This window comes from Rhinichthys klamathensis, unplaced genomic scaffold (assembly GCF_029890125.1).
Source record: "Rhinichthys klamathensis goyatoka isolate OS25496 unplaced genomic scaffold, OSU_Roscu_1.1 h1tg000409l_1, whole genome shotgun sequence".
Lineage (NCBI taxonomy): Eukaryota > Metazoa > Chordata > Actinopteri > Cypriniformes > Leuciscidae > Rhinichthys > Rhinichthys klamathensis.
Genome location: NW_026606909.1, coordinates 45,738 through 66,097, shown reverse-complemented (window position 1 = coordinate 66,097; position 20,360 = coordinate 45,738). Strand labels below are relative to the sequence as shown.

General features: G+C 42.1%; 1 protein-coding gene across 1 annotated transcript in view; it reads left to right on the top strand.

The window, feature by feature from the left end:
• ppm1h (protein phosphatase, Mg2+/Mn2+ dependent, 1H) overlaps nucleotides 1-15,006 on the top strand; it is a 32,070-nt gene extending 17,064 nt beyond the window's left edge. Inside the window, exons 7-10 of the mRNA XM_056234933.1 lie at nucleotides 528-591; nucleotides 11,992-12,099; nucleotides 14,011-14,162; nucleotides 14,464-15,006. Coding sequence (XP_056090908.1) covers nucleotides 528-591; nucleotides 11,992-12,099; nucleotides 14,011-14,162; nucleotides 14,464-14,620 — 481 coding nt within the window. The 3' untranslated portion in view covers nucleotides 14,621-15,006. The remainder of the gene's footprint in view (nucleotides 1-527; nucleotides 592-11,991; nucleotides 12,100-14,010; nucleotides 14,163-14,463) is intronic.
• The last annotated feature ends 5,354 nt before the right edge of the window (nucleotides 15,007-20,360 follow it).

Here is a 20,360-nt window from a genome sequence, read left to right as displayed (position 1 = left end):
GTGCAGTCAGCTTCATTGATAATAACAGAGATGTGTGAGATCGCGAGGAACTGTCAGCTTTTAGGATTTAAGAGAGCGCACTTTGCGCGCATTCAGTCATGGCAAACCATGTACGCAGTAGCCTGCTTGCTTTTATGTTAAATTAAGAGTGGTTTGTGTGTTAATACATTTATTATTTACTAATTTTTATTTATTTTTAGACTTGTTAAAACAAGCAGAGAAGAAAATAAAAACAGTCTTCTAACCTGTGTTCTAAAATAGTCGTCTTCTTATTACTTTTACTATTACTTATTAGCCTATTACTTTTGCGGTAGAAATATCGGTATCGGTACTCGGTATCGGCAAGTACACAAATGTAAATACTCGTACTCGTATCGGTTTGAAAAAAAATGGTATCGGGCCATCCCTACACTTTATGTTTTCGCATCAGTGTTCAGTGTGTGTAGCTGAAACTCAGTGTAAAGACGCTGGAGTTCTCTCTCTTCACTTCTTCTGCTGTCTGATGTCTGTTGTGTTGCTTTGTTCAGGGCGTACAAAACAGTTCAGGAGGAAGATCTGAAGTTTCCACTCATATACGGAGAAGGAAAAAAGGTAAGATGGCAGTTAGACGTACTCCTGCTTCACAAAGGTCACACAAGGGCCATCTTAGTGTTTAGTTGCCTGTATCTCTCGTCTTTCTACATTCTTAGAAATAAGGTTCAATAGGGTTCTATATAGAGCTCTAGGGTTCTTGACTCAACTTTACAGAACACTATATAGATTCTATATAGAAATCTAGGGTTCTTGACTCAACTTTACAGAACACTTTATGCCAAAAAGGTTCTATATAGAACTCTAGGGTTCTTGACTCAACTTTACAGAACACTTAATGCCAAAAAGGTTCTATATAGAATTCTAGGGTTCTTGATTCAACTTTACAGAACACTTAATGCCAAAAAGGTTCTATATAGAACTCTAGGGTTCTTGATTCAACTTTACAGAACACTTTATGCCAAAAAGGTTCTATATAGAACTCTAGGGTTCTTGACTCAACTTTACAGAACACTTTATGCCAAAAAGGTTATATATAGAGAACTCTAGGGTTCTTGACTCAACTTTACAGAACACTTTATGGCAAAAAGGTTCTATATAGAACTCTAGGGTTCTTGACTCAACTTTACAGAACACTTTATGCCAAAAAGGTTCTATATAGAACTCTAGGGTTCTTGACTCAACTTTACAGAACACTATATAGATTCTATATAGAACTCTAGGGTTCTTGACTCAACTTTACAGAACACTTTATGCCAAAAAGGTTCTAAATAGAATTCTAGGGTTCTTGACTCAACTTTACAGAACACTATATAGATTCTATATAGAACTCTAGGGTTCTTGACTCAAAAAGGTTCTATATAAGGAGAAACGTCTTAAATCATTGCATGATACTTTCATGTTTTAGGGCATATTTAATTTTTCTCTAGTGATAAAATATGTTTATGAGCTGTTTAATTCATCAAATTTGAAAATGAATTTAAACAACTAATTAGTTAAAACTTGTCTAACACAAATTCAGAGCAATCTACACATGCGGGATGATTTTCAAATTCAACATCTAGCGGATACAACAATTAATTCGTACATGTTTGTTAAAACGTTTAGAAAAGTACAAAAATACTTGTGCAATAATTGTGTTTTGCATTTGTACATATACATTAGTTTGAGCTATTTGCACATGGCATTTTGTGAATATGAATTAGGTTGAGTTGCTTGCAAAATATATACATTAGTTTTTTGGTTTACACATTAGAGATTAGAGATTAATTTCAGTTCTGTCTCTTTAAGAAAGAACTAAAAGGTGAACTCAATGACCTTACAAGGATCTTTCTAGCTTAATCTAATATCATACTATGGAAGCTTGTTTCCACCACTGAATAAAAAAAAATAAAAATAAAAATTGCGACTTTTTATCTCACAATTGCGAAATATGAAGTCGCAATTATGAGAAATAAAGTCGCAATTGCGAGAAAAAAAGACAGAATTGAGACTTTTTATCTCACAATTGCGAGCTTACATCTCGCAATTCTGACATTATAACACAGAATTGCGAGTTTATATCTCGAAATTCTGACATCTTTTCTCAGAATTGTGAGATATAAACTCGCAATTGCGAGTTATCAGGCCAATTCTAAGGGAAAAAAAGACTAACTTTTTTCCCCTCAGTATAGTTTATATCTCACAATTCTGACTTTATAACACGCAATTATGACTTTATATCAATCAATTGCGACTTTATATCTCACAATTCTGACTTTATATCTCACAATTCTGACTTTATATCTCACAATTCTGACTTTATATCTCGCAATTCTGACTTTATATCTCACAATTCTGACTTTATATCTCACAATTCTGACTTTATATCTCACAATTTTGACTTTATAACACGCAATTCTGACTTTATATCTCACAATTCTGACTTTATATCTCGCATATCTCGCAATTCTGACTTTATATCTCGCAATTCTGACTTTACATCACGCAATTCTGACTTTATATCTCACAATTCTGACTTTACATCACGCAATTCTGACTTTATATCTCGCAATTCTGACTTTATATCTCGAAATTCTGACATCTTTTCTCAGAATTGTGAGATATAAACTCGCAATTGCGAGTTATCAGGCCAATTCTAAGGGAAAAAAAGACTAACTTTTTTCCCCTCAGTATAGTTTATATCTCACAATTCTGATTTTACAACACGCAATTATGACTTTATATCAATCAATTGCGACTTTATATCTCACAATTCTGACTTTATATCTCGCAATTCTGACTTTATATCTCACAATTCTGACTTTATATCTCGCAATTCTGACTTTATATCTCACAATTCTGACTTTATATCTCACAATTCTGACTTTATATCTCACAATTCTGACTTTATAACACGCAATTCTGACTTTATATCTCACAATTCTGACTTTATATCTCACAATTCTGACTTTACATCACGCAATTCTGACTTTATATCTCGCAATTCTGACTTTATATCTCGCAATTCTGACTTTATATCTCGCAATTCTGTCTTTATATCACGCAATTCTGACTTTATATCTCGCAATTCTGACTTTATATCTCACAATTCTGACTTTATAACACCCAATTGCGACTTTATATCAATCAATTCTGACTTTATATCTCACAATTCTGACTTTATATCTCACAATTCTGACTTTATATCTCACAATTCTGACTTTATATCTCACAATTCTGACTTTATATCTCGCAATTCTGACTTTATAACATGCAATTGCGACTTTATATCTCACAATTCTGACTTTATATCTCGCAATTCTGACTTTATATCTCACAATTCTGACTTTATATCTCGCAATTCTGTCTTTATATCACGCAATTCTGACTTTATATCTCGCAATTCTGACTTTATATCTCACAATTCTGACTTTATAACACCCAATTGCGACTTTATATCAATCAATTCTGACTTTATATCTCACAATTCTGACTTTATATCTCACAATTCTGACTTTATATCTCACAATTCTGACTTTATATCTCACAATTCTGACTTTATATCTCGCAATTCTGACTTTATAACATGCAATTGCGACTTTATATCTCACAATTCTGACTTTATATCTCGCAATTCTGACTTTATATCTCACAATTCTGACTTTATATCTCACAATTCTGACTTTACATCACGCAATTCTGACTTTATATCTCACAATTCTGACTTTATATCTCGCAATTCTGACTTTATAACACGCAATTGCGACTTTATATCTCACAATTCTGACTTTATATCTCACAATTCTGACTTTATATCTCACAATTCTGACTTTATATCTCACAATTCTGACTTTACATCACGCAATTCTGACTTTATATCTCGCAATTCTGACTTTATATCTCGCAATTCTGACTTTATATCTCGCAATTCTGACTTTATAACACGCAATTCTGACTTTATATCACGCAATTCTGACTTTATATCTCGCAATTCTGACTTTATAACACGCAATTGCGACTTTATATCTCACAATTCTGACTTTATATCTCACAATTCTGACTTTATATCATGCAATTCTGACTTTATATCAATCAATTCTGACTTTATATCACGCAATTCTGACTTTATATCAATCAATTCTGACTTTATATCTCGCAATTGTGAGAAATAAAGTCTGAATTGTGAGATAAAAAGTCGCAATTACCTTTTTTAATTTTCATTCTGTGGCGGAAACAAGCTTCCATACATATCAGAGAAGTTGAGAAAGGGGAAAAAACATCAAGGCCAGCAAAAGAAATCTCCAGTCATCTCCAGACGTCGAGAAGCGGTCGTGTCGTGAGACTGCACACGTCTGATGTTCTGATGTCAGCGAGACCGAGCGGTTGCAGAAAGAAAGGCTGAGGGAGTGACGGCAAATTTGACATCTTTCTCTCTTCTGGCCAAACGTGATCAATCTCTTGAATTTTTTTCCTCTTGTGGAAAGTCATAAAAACACTATCATGGATTTTTTTTTTTTTTGGGAGCTTCTGAGAACCCTGGAGATATGAGAAGGGTCCATGTTTAAGTAACAATAACGAGTGAGATACATGCAAAGAGAGATATTTCAAGCCTTTATTTGTTATAATTGTGATGATTATGGATTACAGCTTATGAAAACGTCTCTGGTTACTTACGTAACCTATGTTCTCTGAATAGGGAACGAGACGCTGCGGAAAGCGCAGTGGGATATCCTCTGGATGTGCCGATTGCCTGAAGCCCTATAGAATCACGCCAATTCATTGGCTGATGGCGCTCGCGCAAAGCTGGCTCCGCCCTGACGCTCTTACGTCGTAGCATGATGAACGCGCGCGCGCCATCTTCTCCTCAGATTTCTCTGCCGAAAAGAAAAACTGTCGGCAGCGCGAGGAGCTTGGCAGCGAACGCAGCGTCTCGTTCCCTATTCAGAGAACATAGGTTACGTAAGTAACCAGAGACGTTCTCTTTCATAGGTTCACTCAACGCTGCGGAAAGCGCAGTGGGAACGAAATACCAAACTCGCCAAGCTAAGCGCTGCCATAACTGGTAACAGACCAAATAATAATAACAACCATGACAGGTTCAAGCAGAAAGAACCTGGGAACCTGGAGTCATGTCAAGATCTAAATTATAGAACCTCACAAAGGTGTGCGGAGAGGACCAACCTGCCGCCACACAAATGTCTTCCAAGAGGGCCCCTCTAAAGAGAGCTTGAGAGGAAGCCACACTTCTGGTGGAATGTGCTCTGATGCTAAGAGGTGAAGGCAAACCACGCACCTCGTAAGCCAGCGAAATAGCATCCGTTACCCAGTGGGAAATCCTTTGCTTTGATGCTGCAAGCCCGCGGCGGCCAGCACCAAAACATACCAAGAGCTGGTTTGATTTCCTCCAACCGCCTGAGCGATCTACATACAACTTCAAAGAACGGACCGGGCAGAGCAAGTTAAGTTTCCTTTCTTCCTCAGAGGCAAAAGGAGGAGGGTGGAAAGCGTTAAGGTTAACAACCTGAGAGCGGAACGCCGTGGAAAGAACCTTGGGTACATACCCCGACCTCGGCCTCAAAGTAACCCTAACCAGGCCAGGAGCGAAGTCCAAGCATGACTCACTAATAGAGAGAGCCTGCAAATCCCCCATCCGCTTTAATGAAGATAAAGCTAACAAAAGAGCAACCTTAAGAGTCAGAATCCGCTCAGGGGCTGACTCCAAGGGCTCGAAGGGAGCCTCTGACAGACCCTCCAGGACGACTGACAGGTCCCACGAGGGAACACTAGGGGGGCGAGCCGGTTTTAGGCGCCTAACCCCACGCATGAAGGCCGAAACTAACCTCAGTTTCCCCAAGGGAATCTCATCTGATTCTCTATGAGCGGCAATAGCTGCGACATATACTCTGAGAGTGGTAGCGGCCGCTCCGGAAGCAAACTTTTCCTGCAGGAATTCCAGCACTGTGCCTACTGGGCAGTTAACTGGGTTCCTATCATGTGCTAAGCACCATGCCTCGAACACCCTCCACTTGGAGGAATATAGCCTCCTCGTCGAAGGGGCTCTAGCATTCGCAATGGTCTCCTGAACGTCAGTTGGGAGATCAAAGCTTAAAGGTAACGGCCTCTGATAGGCCAAACGAACAGCTTCCAAATGTCGGGGCGAGGATGCCATATCCTGCCCTGAAGCTGGGAAAGCAGGTCCTCCCTGACCGGTATCTCCCAGGGGGAGGATTCCAACAGAGGGATCAGCTCCGAAAACCATGGCTGGGACGGCCAGAATGGGGCTACCAGAAGGAGGCGGACTCCGCTCTCCCTCACTCTGGACAGAACCGCCTGGATCAGCTTGATGGGAGGGAAGGCATAGAGTTTCTGCATCGGCCAAGGGTGGGCGAACGCATCTATCCCCAACGGAGCTGGAGGGCTCAGAGAGAACCAAAGCGGGCATTGGGACGACTCCTGAGATGCAAAGAGGTCCACTTCCGCTTTTCCGAACAGCTCCCAGATCAGGGCCACCGTCTGGCGGTTCAACATCCATTCCCCAGACCTGAGCTTCTGCCTCGACAGAAAATCTGCTGCGAGGTTCAGAATCCCTGGGACATGAACTGCTCTCAGAGAGAGGAACTTGTCCTGGGACCACAGGAGAAGGTGACGCGCATGCCTGTCTAGGGTGCGCGATCGTGAACCCCCCTGTCTGTTTACATGGAACACTACTGCCATATTGTCCGTTCTGACAATGACATGGTGTCCTTCGAGGAAAGGGAGAAAGTGGCAAAGAGCCAGGAAGACAGCCCTCAGCTCCAAGCTGTTTATGTGCCACGAGAGGGTCTCGCCAGTCCAAACCCCACACGCTGGCCTGCCCTCGAAAACCGCTCCCCATCCGGTCAGAGAGGCATCCGTCGTAACCATCTGGCGACGGAATACCGCACCCATACCGACTCCTTTCTGAAGGAAGAGGGGGTCCCGCCAGATTGACAGGGCGCGAAAGCAACTGCGCGACACCTTCAATAGGCGAAGGGCTGGCCCCGTGGGCCGAGCCCCTGAGAGCTTCATCCACCACAGAAAAGGTCTCATGTGGAGTAGCCCCAGAGGTAGCACAGGGGAGGCCGCGGCCATAAGGCCCAGAAGTCTACGGCAGGTGCTCACGGAAACATGCTGGCCTAGTGCAAAACGGGACAGACATGTCACCAGACTGGAAATCCGTGCAGGAGCCAAACGGGCCTGCATAAGAACCGAGTCCATGCGTACCCCCAAGAAAACCGTGTTCTGAGCTGGAGTAAGAACGCTCTTCTCCGTATTCAACCTCAAACCGAGAGACTGAATATGACGGAGGACAATGTCCCTGTGGTGAGTCACCAACTCTCTGGAGTGGGCTAAAAGGAGCCAATCGTCCAGGTAGTTGAGTATATGGATGCCCTGGAGCCGCAGCGGGGCCAGAGCAGCATCCATACACTTTGTGAACGTCCTTGGCGCTAGAGCGAGGCCAAAGGGGAGGACCCTGTACTGGTACGCTTTTTCTCCAAAGGCGAACCTGAGGAACTTCCTGTGTCGCCGTACGACCTGGATGTGGAAATAAGCATCCTTGAGGTCTATCGTCACGAACCAGTCCCCCAGCCGGATATGAGATATGATGGCCTTCAGCGTCAACATTTTGAATTTTCCCTTGTAAAGAGAGAAATTCAACCGGCGAAGATCTAGTATCGGCCGCAGGCCGCCCCCCTTCTTCGGGACCAGGAAGTAACGGCTGTAGAAGCCCTGTTCGACTTCCCCCGAAGGAATCTCTTCTATCGCCCCCTTCAGCAGAAGGGATGAAATCTCCTGCTGTAGTACAGAAGCCTGAGCGGCGCTGTCGACTACAGTAGGAAAGACCCCGTTGAAGCAGGGGGGGTTGCGACAAAACTGAAGCGTGTAGCCGAGCCGAACTGTGCGAAGGATCCAAGGCGATATCCCTGGTAAACGCTCCCATTCTTGAACGAAATGTGATAGAGGGAGAGGAGTGTTGCAGTGCAAGGGACATACCTGAGGTAGGGTGTCGCGCTGGTTCCCATGGGGAGGCGCGGATGACCGTGGAGGAGAGCGCTTGGCGTCCTGACACGTACTGGGGGGTACCACCACCTGGATAGAAGTAACTGGGTCCGCCTGCTCCAGAGGAAAACGAACTGTGCCTCCGAGGAAGCGATTGGCGGGTGTAACGTGCACCGGGAGCGAGGGGAGAAAGCAAGACGCGTCTCCTTCCTCCTGCGCCGGACTGGGTGAAGAGAGTGAAACAGGACCTGCACTTCGAAACACGCTGGGTGGCGAAGGTGACAAGGTTGGATGAGGAGAGCCGGGTGGAGGAGGGCAGAAACGCTTGCGCGGTCTGTCCCAACCTCGTAGATCTGGTGAGGCTCTCCTCCTTCTGACCTGCGGGTCAGGAACGGCTCGAGGAGGCTGGAGCGGCCGATTTGTTGGACCGCTTCAGCTGAAGGCGCTTGTGAGGGCGCTGGCGGGGAAATGGACGACCTCGGGCTCCCCAGACCGTAGTTGGAGGGTGGTGAGCCGGGTCCCTCCTGCTAGTAGGGAATTCAGCCCTATGAGCAGAGCGTTCTCGGGTTTGAGAAGGGGAAGGGTTGGAGTCTCTTGGCCCTCTGACCCTCCTGGGCATAAACTGCCTGAACGCGGCCGACTGAGACTTAGCGGCGCGGAACTTCTCAACCACCGTGTTGACCGCCTCCCCGAAAAGACCTGAGAGGGAGATAGGGGCATCCAGGAGGAAACTCTTATCCTTGTCTCGGATCTCCGTGAGATTCAACCAGAGGTGGCGCTCTGCAGCAACCGAGCCCGCCATAGAGCGACCAACAGTCCGAGCAGTGTGTTTGGTGGCTCTTAGGGCCAGATCTGTGGCTTTGCGAAGCTCTTTGACAGCTTCGGGCATCAGTCCCTCTCCTTCATCCATGTCCTTCAAGACGTCCGCTTGGTAGGCTTGAAGGATGGCCATGGTATGCAGGGCCATGCCTGCTTGACCAGCCGCCATGTAAGACTTCCCAATAAGGGAGGAAGTAGTCCTACAAGCCTTGGAAGGAAGAAGAGGACGCGCCTTCCAGGACGGTGCAGACGACGGGGCGAGGTGGTTAGCCAGCGTGTCCTCGACCGCTGGAATAGCGGAATAACCCTGCTCCACAAAACCCACAAGGTTGGTGAAGTCAGCGGCTGCCGCGTTAGTTAGGCGTGCGGAGAAAGGCTGCTTCCAGGATCTGGAGATCTCGTGATGCAGATCGCTGAAAAAGGGCAGCTTTCTTCGCTCTGGCCTAGAATTAGGGCCACGTAGGAACCTCTCGTCGAGTTTGGACGATTGAGACTCGCGGGGCTCATCAGGCCAGTCAATAGAGAGCTTCTCTGTAGCGCGCGACAGCACGTCAATAAGCTCAGTGTAGGCCGGAGTAGGCCGCGCATCCTGGCCGCTAGGCGGGATAACGTCATCAGCCAAAGCAGGCCCGAAATCCTCGGAGTCGGAGGCTGCAGTGTAAATCACGTCATCCAGACCGAAAGAAACCGATTCGCGGGCTCCCGGGCTGGGACATAAATAATCATGCGCGAATTCAACCGCGCCGCGTGCGTGCTCGGGAGAGGGAGGGAGAGAAAGGGCGAGGCCCGTCTGCTCATACTCAATATCCTCGAGCTCAACATCCGAGCCCCAGGCCGCGGATCCACGAGAGGCCTCAGCAGTCTCCGGAGCGCGACGGGGGGGAACGAATGACTCCTTCTCAAAAACCGCGAGTCTAGAGCGGAGGGTTTTGAGAAGGAGATTGTCACAAAATTTACATTTCGACAATCCCAATACAGCCTCACGCGCATGCGAAAAACCCATACATTTAACACACTTACTGTGAGGGTCGTCGTTCGAGATAAAACGAACGCATGGCGGAGAGCAGCGTCGATAATCCATGACACTTCACTGTAAGGAGAACAGAGTTCCACTTATACCAGTCGCTGAAGTGTCGAGACGAAAGCTGAAGTTGAATTTGAAGAATTCGGGCTCAGAAAAACCGAACGAAGGGCGAGATGTGACCGCTTCGTGAAGGCAGAGAAATCTGAGGAGAAGATGGCGCGCGCGTTCATCATGCTACGATGTAAGAGCGTCGGGGCGGAGCCAGCTTTGCGCGAGCGCCATCAGCCAATGAATTGGCGTGATTCTATAGGGCTTCAGGCAATCGGCACATCCAGAGGATATCCCACTGCGCTTTCCGCAGCGTTGAGTGAACCTATGAAAGAGAACCCCAAATTCAAAATTAGAATATTGTGAAAAGGTTTTCATATCTGTAATCCATAATCATCACAATTATAACAAATAAAGGCTTGAAATATCTCTCTTTCCATGTAATGAGTCTATATAATATTAGTTTCACCTTTTAAGTTGAATTACTGAAATAAATGAACTTTTGCACCATATTCTAATTTTTCGAGTTTCACCTGTAGAACCTTTATATTCTACAGTATCATAAAGAAAAAAATTAAATTACATGTTAAACATGAAAGTATTATTATGTAATCATTTAAGAGCTTTAGAACCTTTCTGGCATAAAGTGTTCTTTAAAGTTGAGTCAAGAACTCTCGAGTTCTAAATGGAATCCCACGGAACATTATTTCCCAGAGCTGTTGTGGTGTTGATGTGTTCTGAGATCAGTGTGTGACGAGTGACGGTCTCAGCTTCACGAGGCATCTGTTCTGAATCCTGATCCTCGTCTCGGTTGCCGATATCTAGAACGACTCCACCGCGACGCGAGGGAGTCTGAGAAAGCAGCTGGTCGAGGGCATGTGTATTATTAACCAGCAGGGCATTCTGGGAAAGATCTGCTCGCTGAATTCCCTCTGTATCAAACTAACCATCTTGTACACTCTTAAAAATAAGGGTTTTTTTCACAGTGATGCCATAGATAGAGGAACCATTTTAGCTCCCAAGTGAACATTCTTAAAGTCCCCCTGTGGAAAATCCAGCTTTTGATGTTGTTTATGTGTCTATGTGGTGTTTTTAATATGCAAACCATGTGTAAATTCATAAGTATTTTCTGAGTATTTTCTGCTTAAAACTGCAGTGAACCAAAGACAGTCTCAAAAACACGGTTTGAAATCACTGGTGTTTCTGACATCACAAACGACCTTGTAACCAATCAGATCAACCTGTGATCGTCAACCAGTGGATCTCTGAGCTGAGTGAGTGAGTGGAGGCGGGGCTCATTTGCATATTCATAGAACCACGCATACTAAATGAGGCGAGGGTGTCGAGTTACATTCAAGATATTTTAAGGCATGAAGACATTTTTTCTTGGGAAAAAAATCGTTTAAATATGTACTTTTGGTGATCAAAGATGAGCTTTATGGGATAAAATGATTGACTGCAGGAACTGCTTGAATGTTGATTATTCTCCTCATATTCTCCATTGTTGCGGCTCCTCTCTTCCCAGTCTGTCAGTAACGCTCTGTTTACTTCCTGTCTCTATGAAGCCCCTCCTTCTGAAAAGCACACTGTGCTCTGATTGGTCGGCTGGATCAGTGTTTTGTGATTGGTCGAGCGCTTCGAGTGTGTTTGGGAAATGTCCCGCCCCTTACCATAACCGCCAGTTTAACACACTACTAACTAACTCAACCAGGCCCCGCCCCTTTATTCTGCGTATGAATTATTATAATGAGGAATATTGTGACGTGTTCGTTCCCGGGAGAAACTCAAGACTACAATGGAGGCGTTTCAGAAACACTGACACTGATATAGAGAAGAACGTTTTCATCCTCAAACAGCAACATTACACACTAAAGAAATATTTAAAAATCTAAAGAACGTTTTTCCACTATAAAAACCTTACGTTTGTTCATGGATCCAAAAGCCAATAAAGAAGCTTTATCTTTAGGAGTGTAGAGACACTCTTTAGTTTGACTAGTAAATACGGCAGATTAGGGAAGTAAACGGGTTGTGTGTGTGTGTGTGTGTGTGTGTGTGTGTGTGTCACTCAGGCTCGTGTTCTGGCCACTATCGGCATCACTCGAGGACTCGGCGATCACGACCTGAAGGTTCACGACTCTGACATCGCTATCAAACCCTTCCTCTTGTGTTCTCCCGAGGTTTGTACTCACCTTACACACATACACACACTCCAGATGACTTCATTACTTCACTAGCTAAGAAAGACTATTTTTGGACATAGCACCATGGTATTATCATGTTTTTACTGTATTCTTTTGTTGTTGTTTTTAATATAATGCTATAGAGTGTGTCAGGGTTATTATCATTAACTAAAAATGTTCATGACTTGAAACAAAATAAACATTAACTGCATCAAAAAAAAAAATATTATACAGTATATACATTTGTACTTATTGTCAGCTACAGCATTTCTCATTTTCATTTAGTTCAAGTTGAAGTACTAATATAACTAGCATGAAATAAATAATAATAATAATAAAACAAAATAAAAACTATATAGACATGTTTTTAAAAAGTGTCAAAAACACAACAAAATGACTAAAATGAAAAAAGAAAAGAAGAAAATAGTATAATAGTATATCAGTGATACTTACATTTACCATGGTATTAGTATGTTGTTTGTAAAAAGTACCATGGTATCACTGTGTGTTTTAATCATGGCATTGTTTCTTTGGGAGAGGGTAAATATGTTGAATTTGTACCATGGTAACACCAAGCTTTTTTTAATATCGTTTTTTAAACGAGGTACCATGTTATTATTTTGCATATGGTAACATGGGTTACCATACTGTGGACATTTACCACGGTATTACCATGTTTTTGGATGCGTTTTGCATGGTACTATCATGTTTTTTGGACATTTACTATGGTATCACCATTTCCCCCGCTAAAGGCATCATGGGAAGGCCTTGTTTCTCAGATCTTGAAATTGCGGTTGTCAGTAAATATGAAATGTTTCTGTATCAGCATCTACTGATATAAAAGTGCTCTGGGATTCCCATCGGGTGCCGACACCACGGCACTTCTGCAAGGCTTTCTGGCTCAGAACTCGGCTCTGTTTTGCTGATTAATGTTTCTATACGTGATATAAGCTCAGATATGGAGATAGTGCGCTGTATATCAGTACCTCAGCCACTGCTCGTGTTTATGAGTTAAAGCGGCAGATCCTCCAGTGACACGAGTCTCTCCTCTCCTCAAATCTTCTGAAGCTCTCTTGATCTTTAATTCACACGCTGTGTAAAGTTCATCCACGGTTCGTCCCGCCGTCTGCACTCTCTCTCTTCTCTTTGATCTGTTTTTCTTCCTCCTCCTCCTCGATGCACTTTCCCCCCGTAATATGCCTGTGCCTCGTGTGGAACTCAGTCAACTGTGCTCTGGTGAGATCGAGTCGCTCGTCTCCTGTCTGTTGCACACACACTGGGTCAAAGGTCGAGGATGGGTCACGAGGACAACCACACACTGGCATCCAATATGATTTCTATCCATCTGTCTATCTTTCTATGTTATATATATATATATATATATATATATATATATTATATATTAACCCTATATATAATATGTTTTGAAATTAATCAGTATCTATTTACCTGTGCATGTGCTTTTCTCTATTTTACATCTAATGTTACCTAATCATCTTAGTTTTTTTTTTTTTAGTTAATCATTTTTTAAATAATTTATTTTGTTTGGTTACAACTGACTTTACCCTGTTCTTGCCAAGAAAATAAGCTTTCTGATAACAAACAAACAAACAAACCAATAACTAAATAAATCTAATGCTCACTTAAATTAAAAAGTTTAGATTTTTTTTTTTTTAAATACTAAAAATGTCCATTTATAAAATCATAAAGTAGTCTATCACTTATTAGACAACATTTCTTAGTATATTAAAATCTTAATATTAAATAAATTCTATTATTGATAATAATCACACTAAACACTTGTTAAATAGCTAACTCGTGGGCTGTTTCAGTTGTCAAATATAAATTCACTGATTTACTAATTATTGGCACATGAAAGTAGGATTTATTAATGTTTGTGTTCTACAGGTGAAGGTCTATAACCTGTCTCAGCACGAGCACGGCGCTGATGATGTCATGGTGCTGGCTACAGATGGACTCTGGGACGTGTTGTCCAATCAGGAAGTGGCAGAGGCGGTGTCTGGTTTCCTTGGAAACTGTGACCCTGATGACCAGCACAGGCAGGTTCCTCAGTTTTGGTTGAGTATCAACTATCTATGAAGGAGACCACGATGGCCTGTTTTTGGTTAACGTGGAGGAGAATGAGGTTTGGCTTTTAATATGAGATGATGAAACTTAAAGTGATGTCATAGAAGAACGTTCTAAAAAGAATGTTCCGACATTTTGTGGAAAATAAAGGCACTGATGGTTCCATTTAGAACCTTCAACGATTGAGAAAATGATGATTGAACGTCACATTTGAGTGAACTATCCCTTTAATTGTGTTAGACTGACCTGAAGAGCGTCTCCGTTGTGTTTCAGGTACACTATGGCAGCTCAGGACCTGGTGATGAAGGCCAGAGGAGTCTTGAGGGACCGAGGATGGAGAATCGCTGGAGACCGGCTGGGCTCTGGAGACGACATCTCGGTCTTCATAATTCCTCTAATGAACCGCAGTAAACAGCCTCAGCCGAGCTGACCAATCAGGAGGCAGGGCGCCTACCGAATGGGACTGACCCCGTCTCGAACACACCGCTCGGATGCTCACACAGCGTCTTGCTGGAGTTTGTGGAACTCGCTCTGCGTTTGAGCTCATTTACAACACGGACATTTGCTTTTAAGACTTGAAAGTCAACATCTACTGACTTTGAAGACCCACGTCAGCGTTCCCGACCTCCGCGTGGGAAGTTGGGATCAGTATATAAGTTCTAACTTTGCACAATGACTAAAGCTCTTTGAAGCTCTCGTGGACAGATGCGCACCCACCGCAGTTTGTTTATCCGCTCTCATCTGGCAGCTAGGCGGAAACAACCGTGTTTTGTTTGTCCTTTCGGGATATTCATTTATCCTTTGAATGTTTAGTTTGCGGTTTTCCTTCTTTGCGTTCCTTGGAAAAAATCAAAGCAATTCTGGCTGTTATTTGTCCATGCTGTTTTGAAAGCTAAAAATCAGAGCTGTTTTGTTTCTCTCGTGCGCTGTAAACGTGCAATAGCTAAATCATGCCGACTCGATCTTCCACTCAGTCAGATTTTTAGGATGTGTCAGTGGAGAAGTGTCTTGTTCAGCGAGCTTTACCTTTGCGTTCTGTCCGTGAATTAACACCTACCTGCAATCTGTTGTTCAGGCCTCCCGTGTGGAGGTGCGCGGAGGTCTGACTAGCGCTACATCATGTTCACAGTGGCACCTTCCTCTTCTACAGCACAAACCCGCTGTGAGCATTTGGAAAGGCTTTCGTATACACACACACACACACACACTCATAATGTGCAAACACACATATACACACTCCCCAAGAGAGTGGCCATCTGGTCAGCACAACCTGAGTGCGACCAAAACAAGACTAATTTGGCCATAGATTCAGCTGTGTGTGTGTGTGTGTGTGTGTGTGTGTGTGTGTGTGTGTGTGCAGCTCTCTAACACTTTAGCGCAGTCGTTTGTGTGGGTGGACGGCACTGCAAGGGCATCACATGCTTACTAAAGGCACATTCTGGGAAGTGCACACACATGCACTGCAACAATGATTCATACACTGCTTATGTGGCTCCATTAATGCTTATTGAAATGGCCAACAGATTTTTTTAATAAAAACTCACTTAAGATGTTTCTAAATGTTTCTAAAATAACAGGAATAATTTCATATGTTTACCCAAATGATGTACTCCCTGTGTAAACCTAAAAAAAATCCAGTTATTAAAAGAATAAAGTCGTAGGTTCACACCAAACTAAACATGTTGTCATTATTGACCATGGCTTCAAACTTATTCAAATTCAAATTTGCGTTGCATTTTTCCAAGCGCCGAATTTGTTTTTGATTTGTGAGCTGGAGATTTTCAGTGAGTAATGATTTAGTTTTGATTAAGGCCCTGTCCACACGGACACGGGTATTTTTATAACCGTGACTTTTTTTACGCGGTTCGGCCGTTCGTCCACACGAAAACGCACTGAAACCGAACATTTTTGAAAACCCCTGCCAGGGTGAGGATTTTCAGAAACGCCGGTTACAGTGTTGTCTTGTAGACAGTGAAACCGGGGTTTTTGCCTTGCGACGTCAGAGTGTGCGCCGTTATCCGCTGTGTTTGACGTCAGATTTGCGCTTCTGATTGGCCAACGTGGCTTTAGGGTTAATGTTTATATCGCCGCCTGCTGGCATGGCATGCTCTTGACCGCGCTTGATTGCGTGTTTTTGCGTTTTCATGTAGACGGAGACCGACCATGTGTGGACGGGATTTTTTTTAAAAACGCTGTAGGAAAAACTCCGGTTATAAAAATACCCGTGTCCGTGTGGACAAGGCCTGAGAAACGGACCATAATTGATCATGTGATTTAAAGGAGTAGTTCACTTTTAAAAAAACTTTTGCTGATAATTTACTCACCCCCATGTCATCCAAGATGTCCATGTCTTTCTTTCTTCAGTCGAAAAGAAATTAATGTTTTTGATGAAAACATTCCAGGATTTTTCTCCATATAATGCACTTTGCTGGGCACCAAACGGTTCAAGGTCTAAATGACCGTTTCAGTTCAGCTTCAAAGGGCTTTAAACGATAGCAGACGATGAATAAGGGTCTTATCTAGAGTCATTGACTCGAAAAAAGATTCGTTCATTTTGATGTACGAGTTCGAACAGGAGAGTTCGCAAGGCGAGCATTTGTGCCTATAAAACTTTACCTTTTTATTTATTTTTGAAATGAGCGATCGTTTCGCTAGATAAGACCCTTATTCATCGTCTGGTATCGTTTAAAGCCCTTTGAAGCTGCACTGAAACGGTCATTTAGACCTTGAACCGTTTGGTGCCCAGCAAAGTGCATTATATGGAGAAAAATACTGGAATGTTTTCATCAAAAACCTTAATTTCTTTTCGACTGAAGAAAGAAAGACATGGACATCTTGGATGACATGGGGGTGAGTAAATTATCAGCAAAAGTTTTTTAAAAAGTGAACTACTCCTTTAAGAAGAGTCTACTTTTATGGTTTTAAAGGACTTTTAAGGCAGGTAAACCATTTTGGCGCGAATGAAACCAGTGCAGTGAAGGATAGCCGCAGTCTTTGATGTTGATCGTTAAGTCATATAAAACACTAGAATGAGTTTAAAAATACTCAAATTAAATGTGAGCTTAAGACTGTAAGACAGAACAGCACTTTAATGGCTTATAATGTTTCATTTGCATAATATCCCAGCAAGCAACAGCCGTCATGTCACCGTCTCGTTAACTATAGACCCGATATAGTCCGGCTAAGTAACACACTTCTAGCGAAAATAACCTTGAATTTGGTTACATGTCGTTGTTGCCAAAATAACTTGCGCGATGTTTGATATTCCATAATGTAAGCAAAGTAAACAGTGATTTCAAGGTGTTTGGTTTCATTTCTTCACTCATTTCATATCTTTATCTAATTGATGACTAGTGTATTCTTGGGCGATGGTTTACCCGTCTATTAAAGTTTCACTGACAGCCCTTGTTTTAGTCTAGACGTCTGGGCTGTGTTTGGACTGCCATTAGACGTCTTTTAAACGTAAAATTGCTTTGGCATCCATCTTGAATAAGTCATTTCTGGTGTTTAGTCTATTTTGTAATGGGAACCGACACCACGTTTTTTAGTGTTGAGGAAATCATACGGATTTGGGGGAGTGAAGGAAGAGATTGCTTTTAATTTTTTGGTAATTTACCCTTAAAGATTCTGTCCAACAAAGAAAGATGATCTGCTAATTACATGTAGTAATTTTGGCGAACATCCTCTGAGAATAAAGCCTTCCTTGGCGATGAAGGAACTGTCTGTAGCCTTCAGTCTTATGATCTGATTCTGAAAGTGAGTTGAAGTTCACATATTTGACAAATGAATGGATCTGTCAACAGCTGAGGTAATAATATCCTCAGAGTTTGAAACGCCTGCAGCGGATCTAAACCCTGTTCGAACATGAACGTCTTTAAAACACTCGAGGTCATGAACCTGGTTAGAAGTGAAATACTGAAGGATTTTCTCAGATTTACACGAATGGCTTTGAGCCTACGTGCTGTATTCACTGCATGAATGACGTCAGCACATTATCTACACTAATCATGTACTTCCGCAATAAAACCCAGTTAACTGCGACCACCTCCAGCACATGCTCCAGATCAAGAGATACAGAGGTTCAGAAATAGCCATTTGCGCAGTTGCAGTTAACAAACATACGATGTTAATTCAGATTTGTGTTTATCAATATTGTTTTACCTCTAATACCATACACGTGTTGATGATATATTAGTACTTCCCTTTTTTGGGACAAAACTGTAATGTTAGGATTCAGATCAAGATAATACATGTGCAAATACACCCCCATAGTCATATTTCTAAGTTCTAGTTTAACGGAGATCTTCAGGGTTAAATGAGGATAACCCTTTCATGACATCAGAGCACATCATTCAACACACCACATGTGAGTTACCTTGACTGAACTTTTTCTACAAGGATTCAATTATTAACCCACGTACACTGGATGCACGTGCTCAGGTTGAGTAGTCCAAACCATCCCAGGTGTCGGTCGGTACCACGTGACGTCAAGATCGATGATTCTACGGTAGTGGGCAGAAAAAGCCACGTCACAGCTCTCTTCATAGCAACAGTAGAGTATGACCTACGTGTATTAGCCATCCCAAGGGCAAAATCAAGCATCTATTAAAATTAATAACCCAACCCGTCGTGTTCCCGAGGGTAATATCTGCTTTTCTGCTGTGCTCGACAAAAAAAAACTGAAGAAAACTGGGGCATATGGCCAATCCCCATTAATTCATAACTCAGTGGCAAAAAGAACAGATCATTAAAAACCCCCCAAAGATAAATAGAAGCAAAAAAGACACTTAAGACAGCAATGTGTTTCATAAGATACACGTTTATTGAATTTAAATTAGACTTACCATGGAGCACACGTTTACAACTCTCAGAACAATTTTAACATGCACACAACTATGACTATATCACACACATATCACATAAAAACATATTTTTCTCCAGACGATTTGGATCCTAAAGCGAATTCCAGCTTGGGAAGAGTGTAACCAGCACTGGCAAGGGAGTAGCTTGCGCAGTCATCTCCATAACGGGCAATGTCACATCCCGACCAACAGCACAAACTACTACCTCAGCCAGTGCACGGATAAATCGCTTTCATGACCCGTAGAACGCAGGGAATTCGAATCCGTTTAAAAAGAATTCCAAGAATTCGCGCTGAACGTTCCAGAGCGCGCGAAGATTCCGAGGTGAATGGTCGTAGTACTCGTCTCGTGAGCGGGCTACACTCCCTTCAGCTGCTCCGTCATTGGCTGGGAGCGCAGCCAATGGGGTGTCAGAGGGACACCGCCCACGACACACACACCCCCAAAAGTGGCCACGCCTCCGGCATTCTTCAGCCAATGGCGCAGTCCTGACTTCACACGAGACTTTGAACACGTGATTTTGAATGAGTTGATTTTTTTTTTGATTTACACTCACTTTTACTTACTGTAAAGATCTCATCCCTTAAATTACACAATCTTCTGAAGGTATTTTTTGTTGATAACCCCCTTGGGTAATATTACATTGATTATTTAATTCCCTTTGTTCTTTAGGTTTATGGTGTTTACTGTTTGCTGCTATTTGGACTTTTATTAAAATGTAATAAGATGTGTCTTTTTGAGGTTTGTTTGGTATTTTGTATGTTTCTTTAAGCAATAACAATAATAAAAAACTCACTGTAAAGAAGTACTGAGAGATAAACCTTTATCTGTCACCGCCCTTTCTAATAAAAGACATGAAAAGGATCATTCAAACTTAAATGGTTGTAATTTAAGAATGCTTTGTAATATAGACCTAAGCTTTAGAGAAGACATTCAGCAGATTATTACTGAAAAATGTAAGTATGAAAAAGTTATGGAAGCTTAAATGTACTGTACATCAAATGTACTGCACACATTTTTTATATATATATTTTTTATATATATATATATATATATATATATATATATATATATATATATATATATATATATATATATATATATATATATATATATATATATATATATATATATATATATATATATAATAATTTACCATAGTAATTTAGGGTACAAATAATTTTGTTATATATATATATATAACAAAATTATTTTTACCCTAAATTACTATAAAATCAAAGCCATAATATCTAACCAAGTTTTGTTCCAAATTTGAAGTTGATTTCACAAAAATTGAAGTTCCCATGA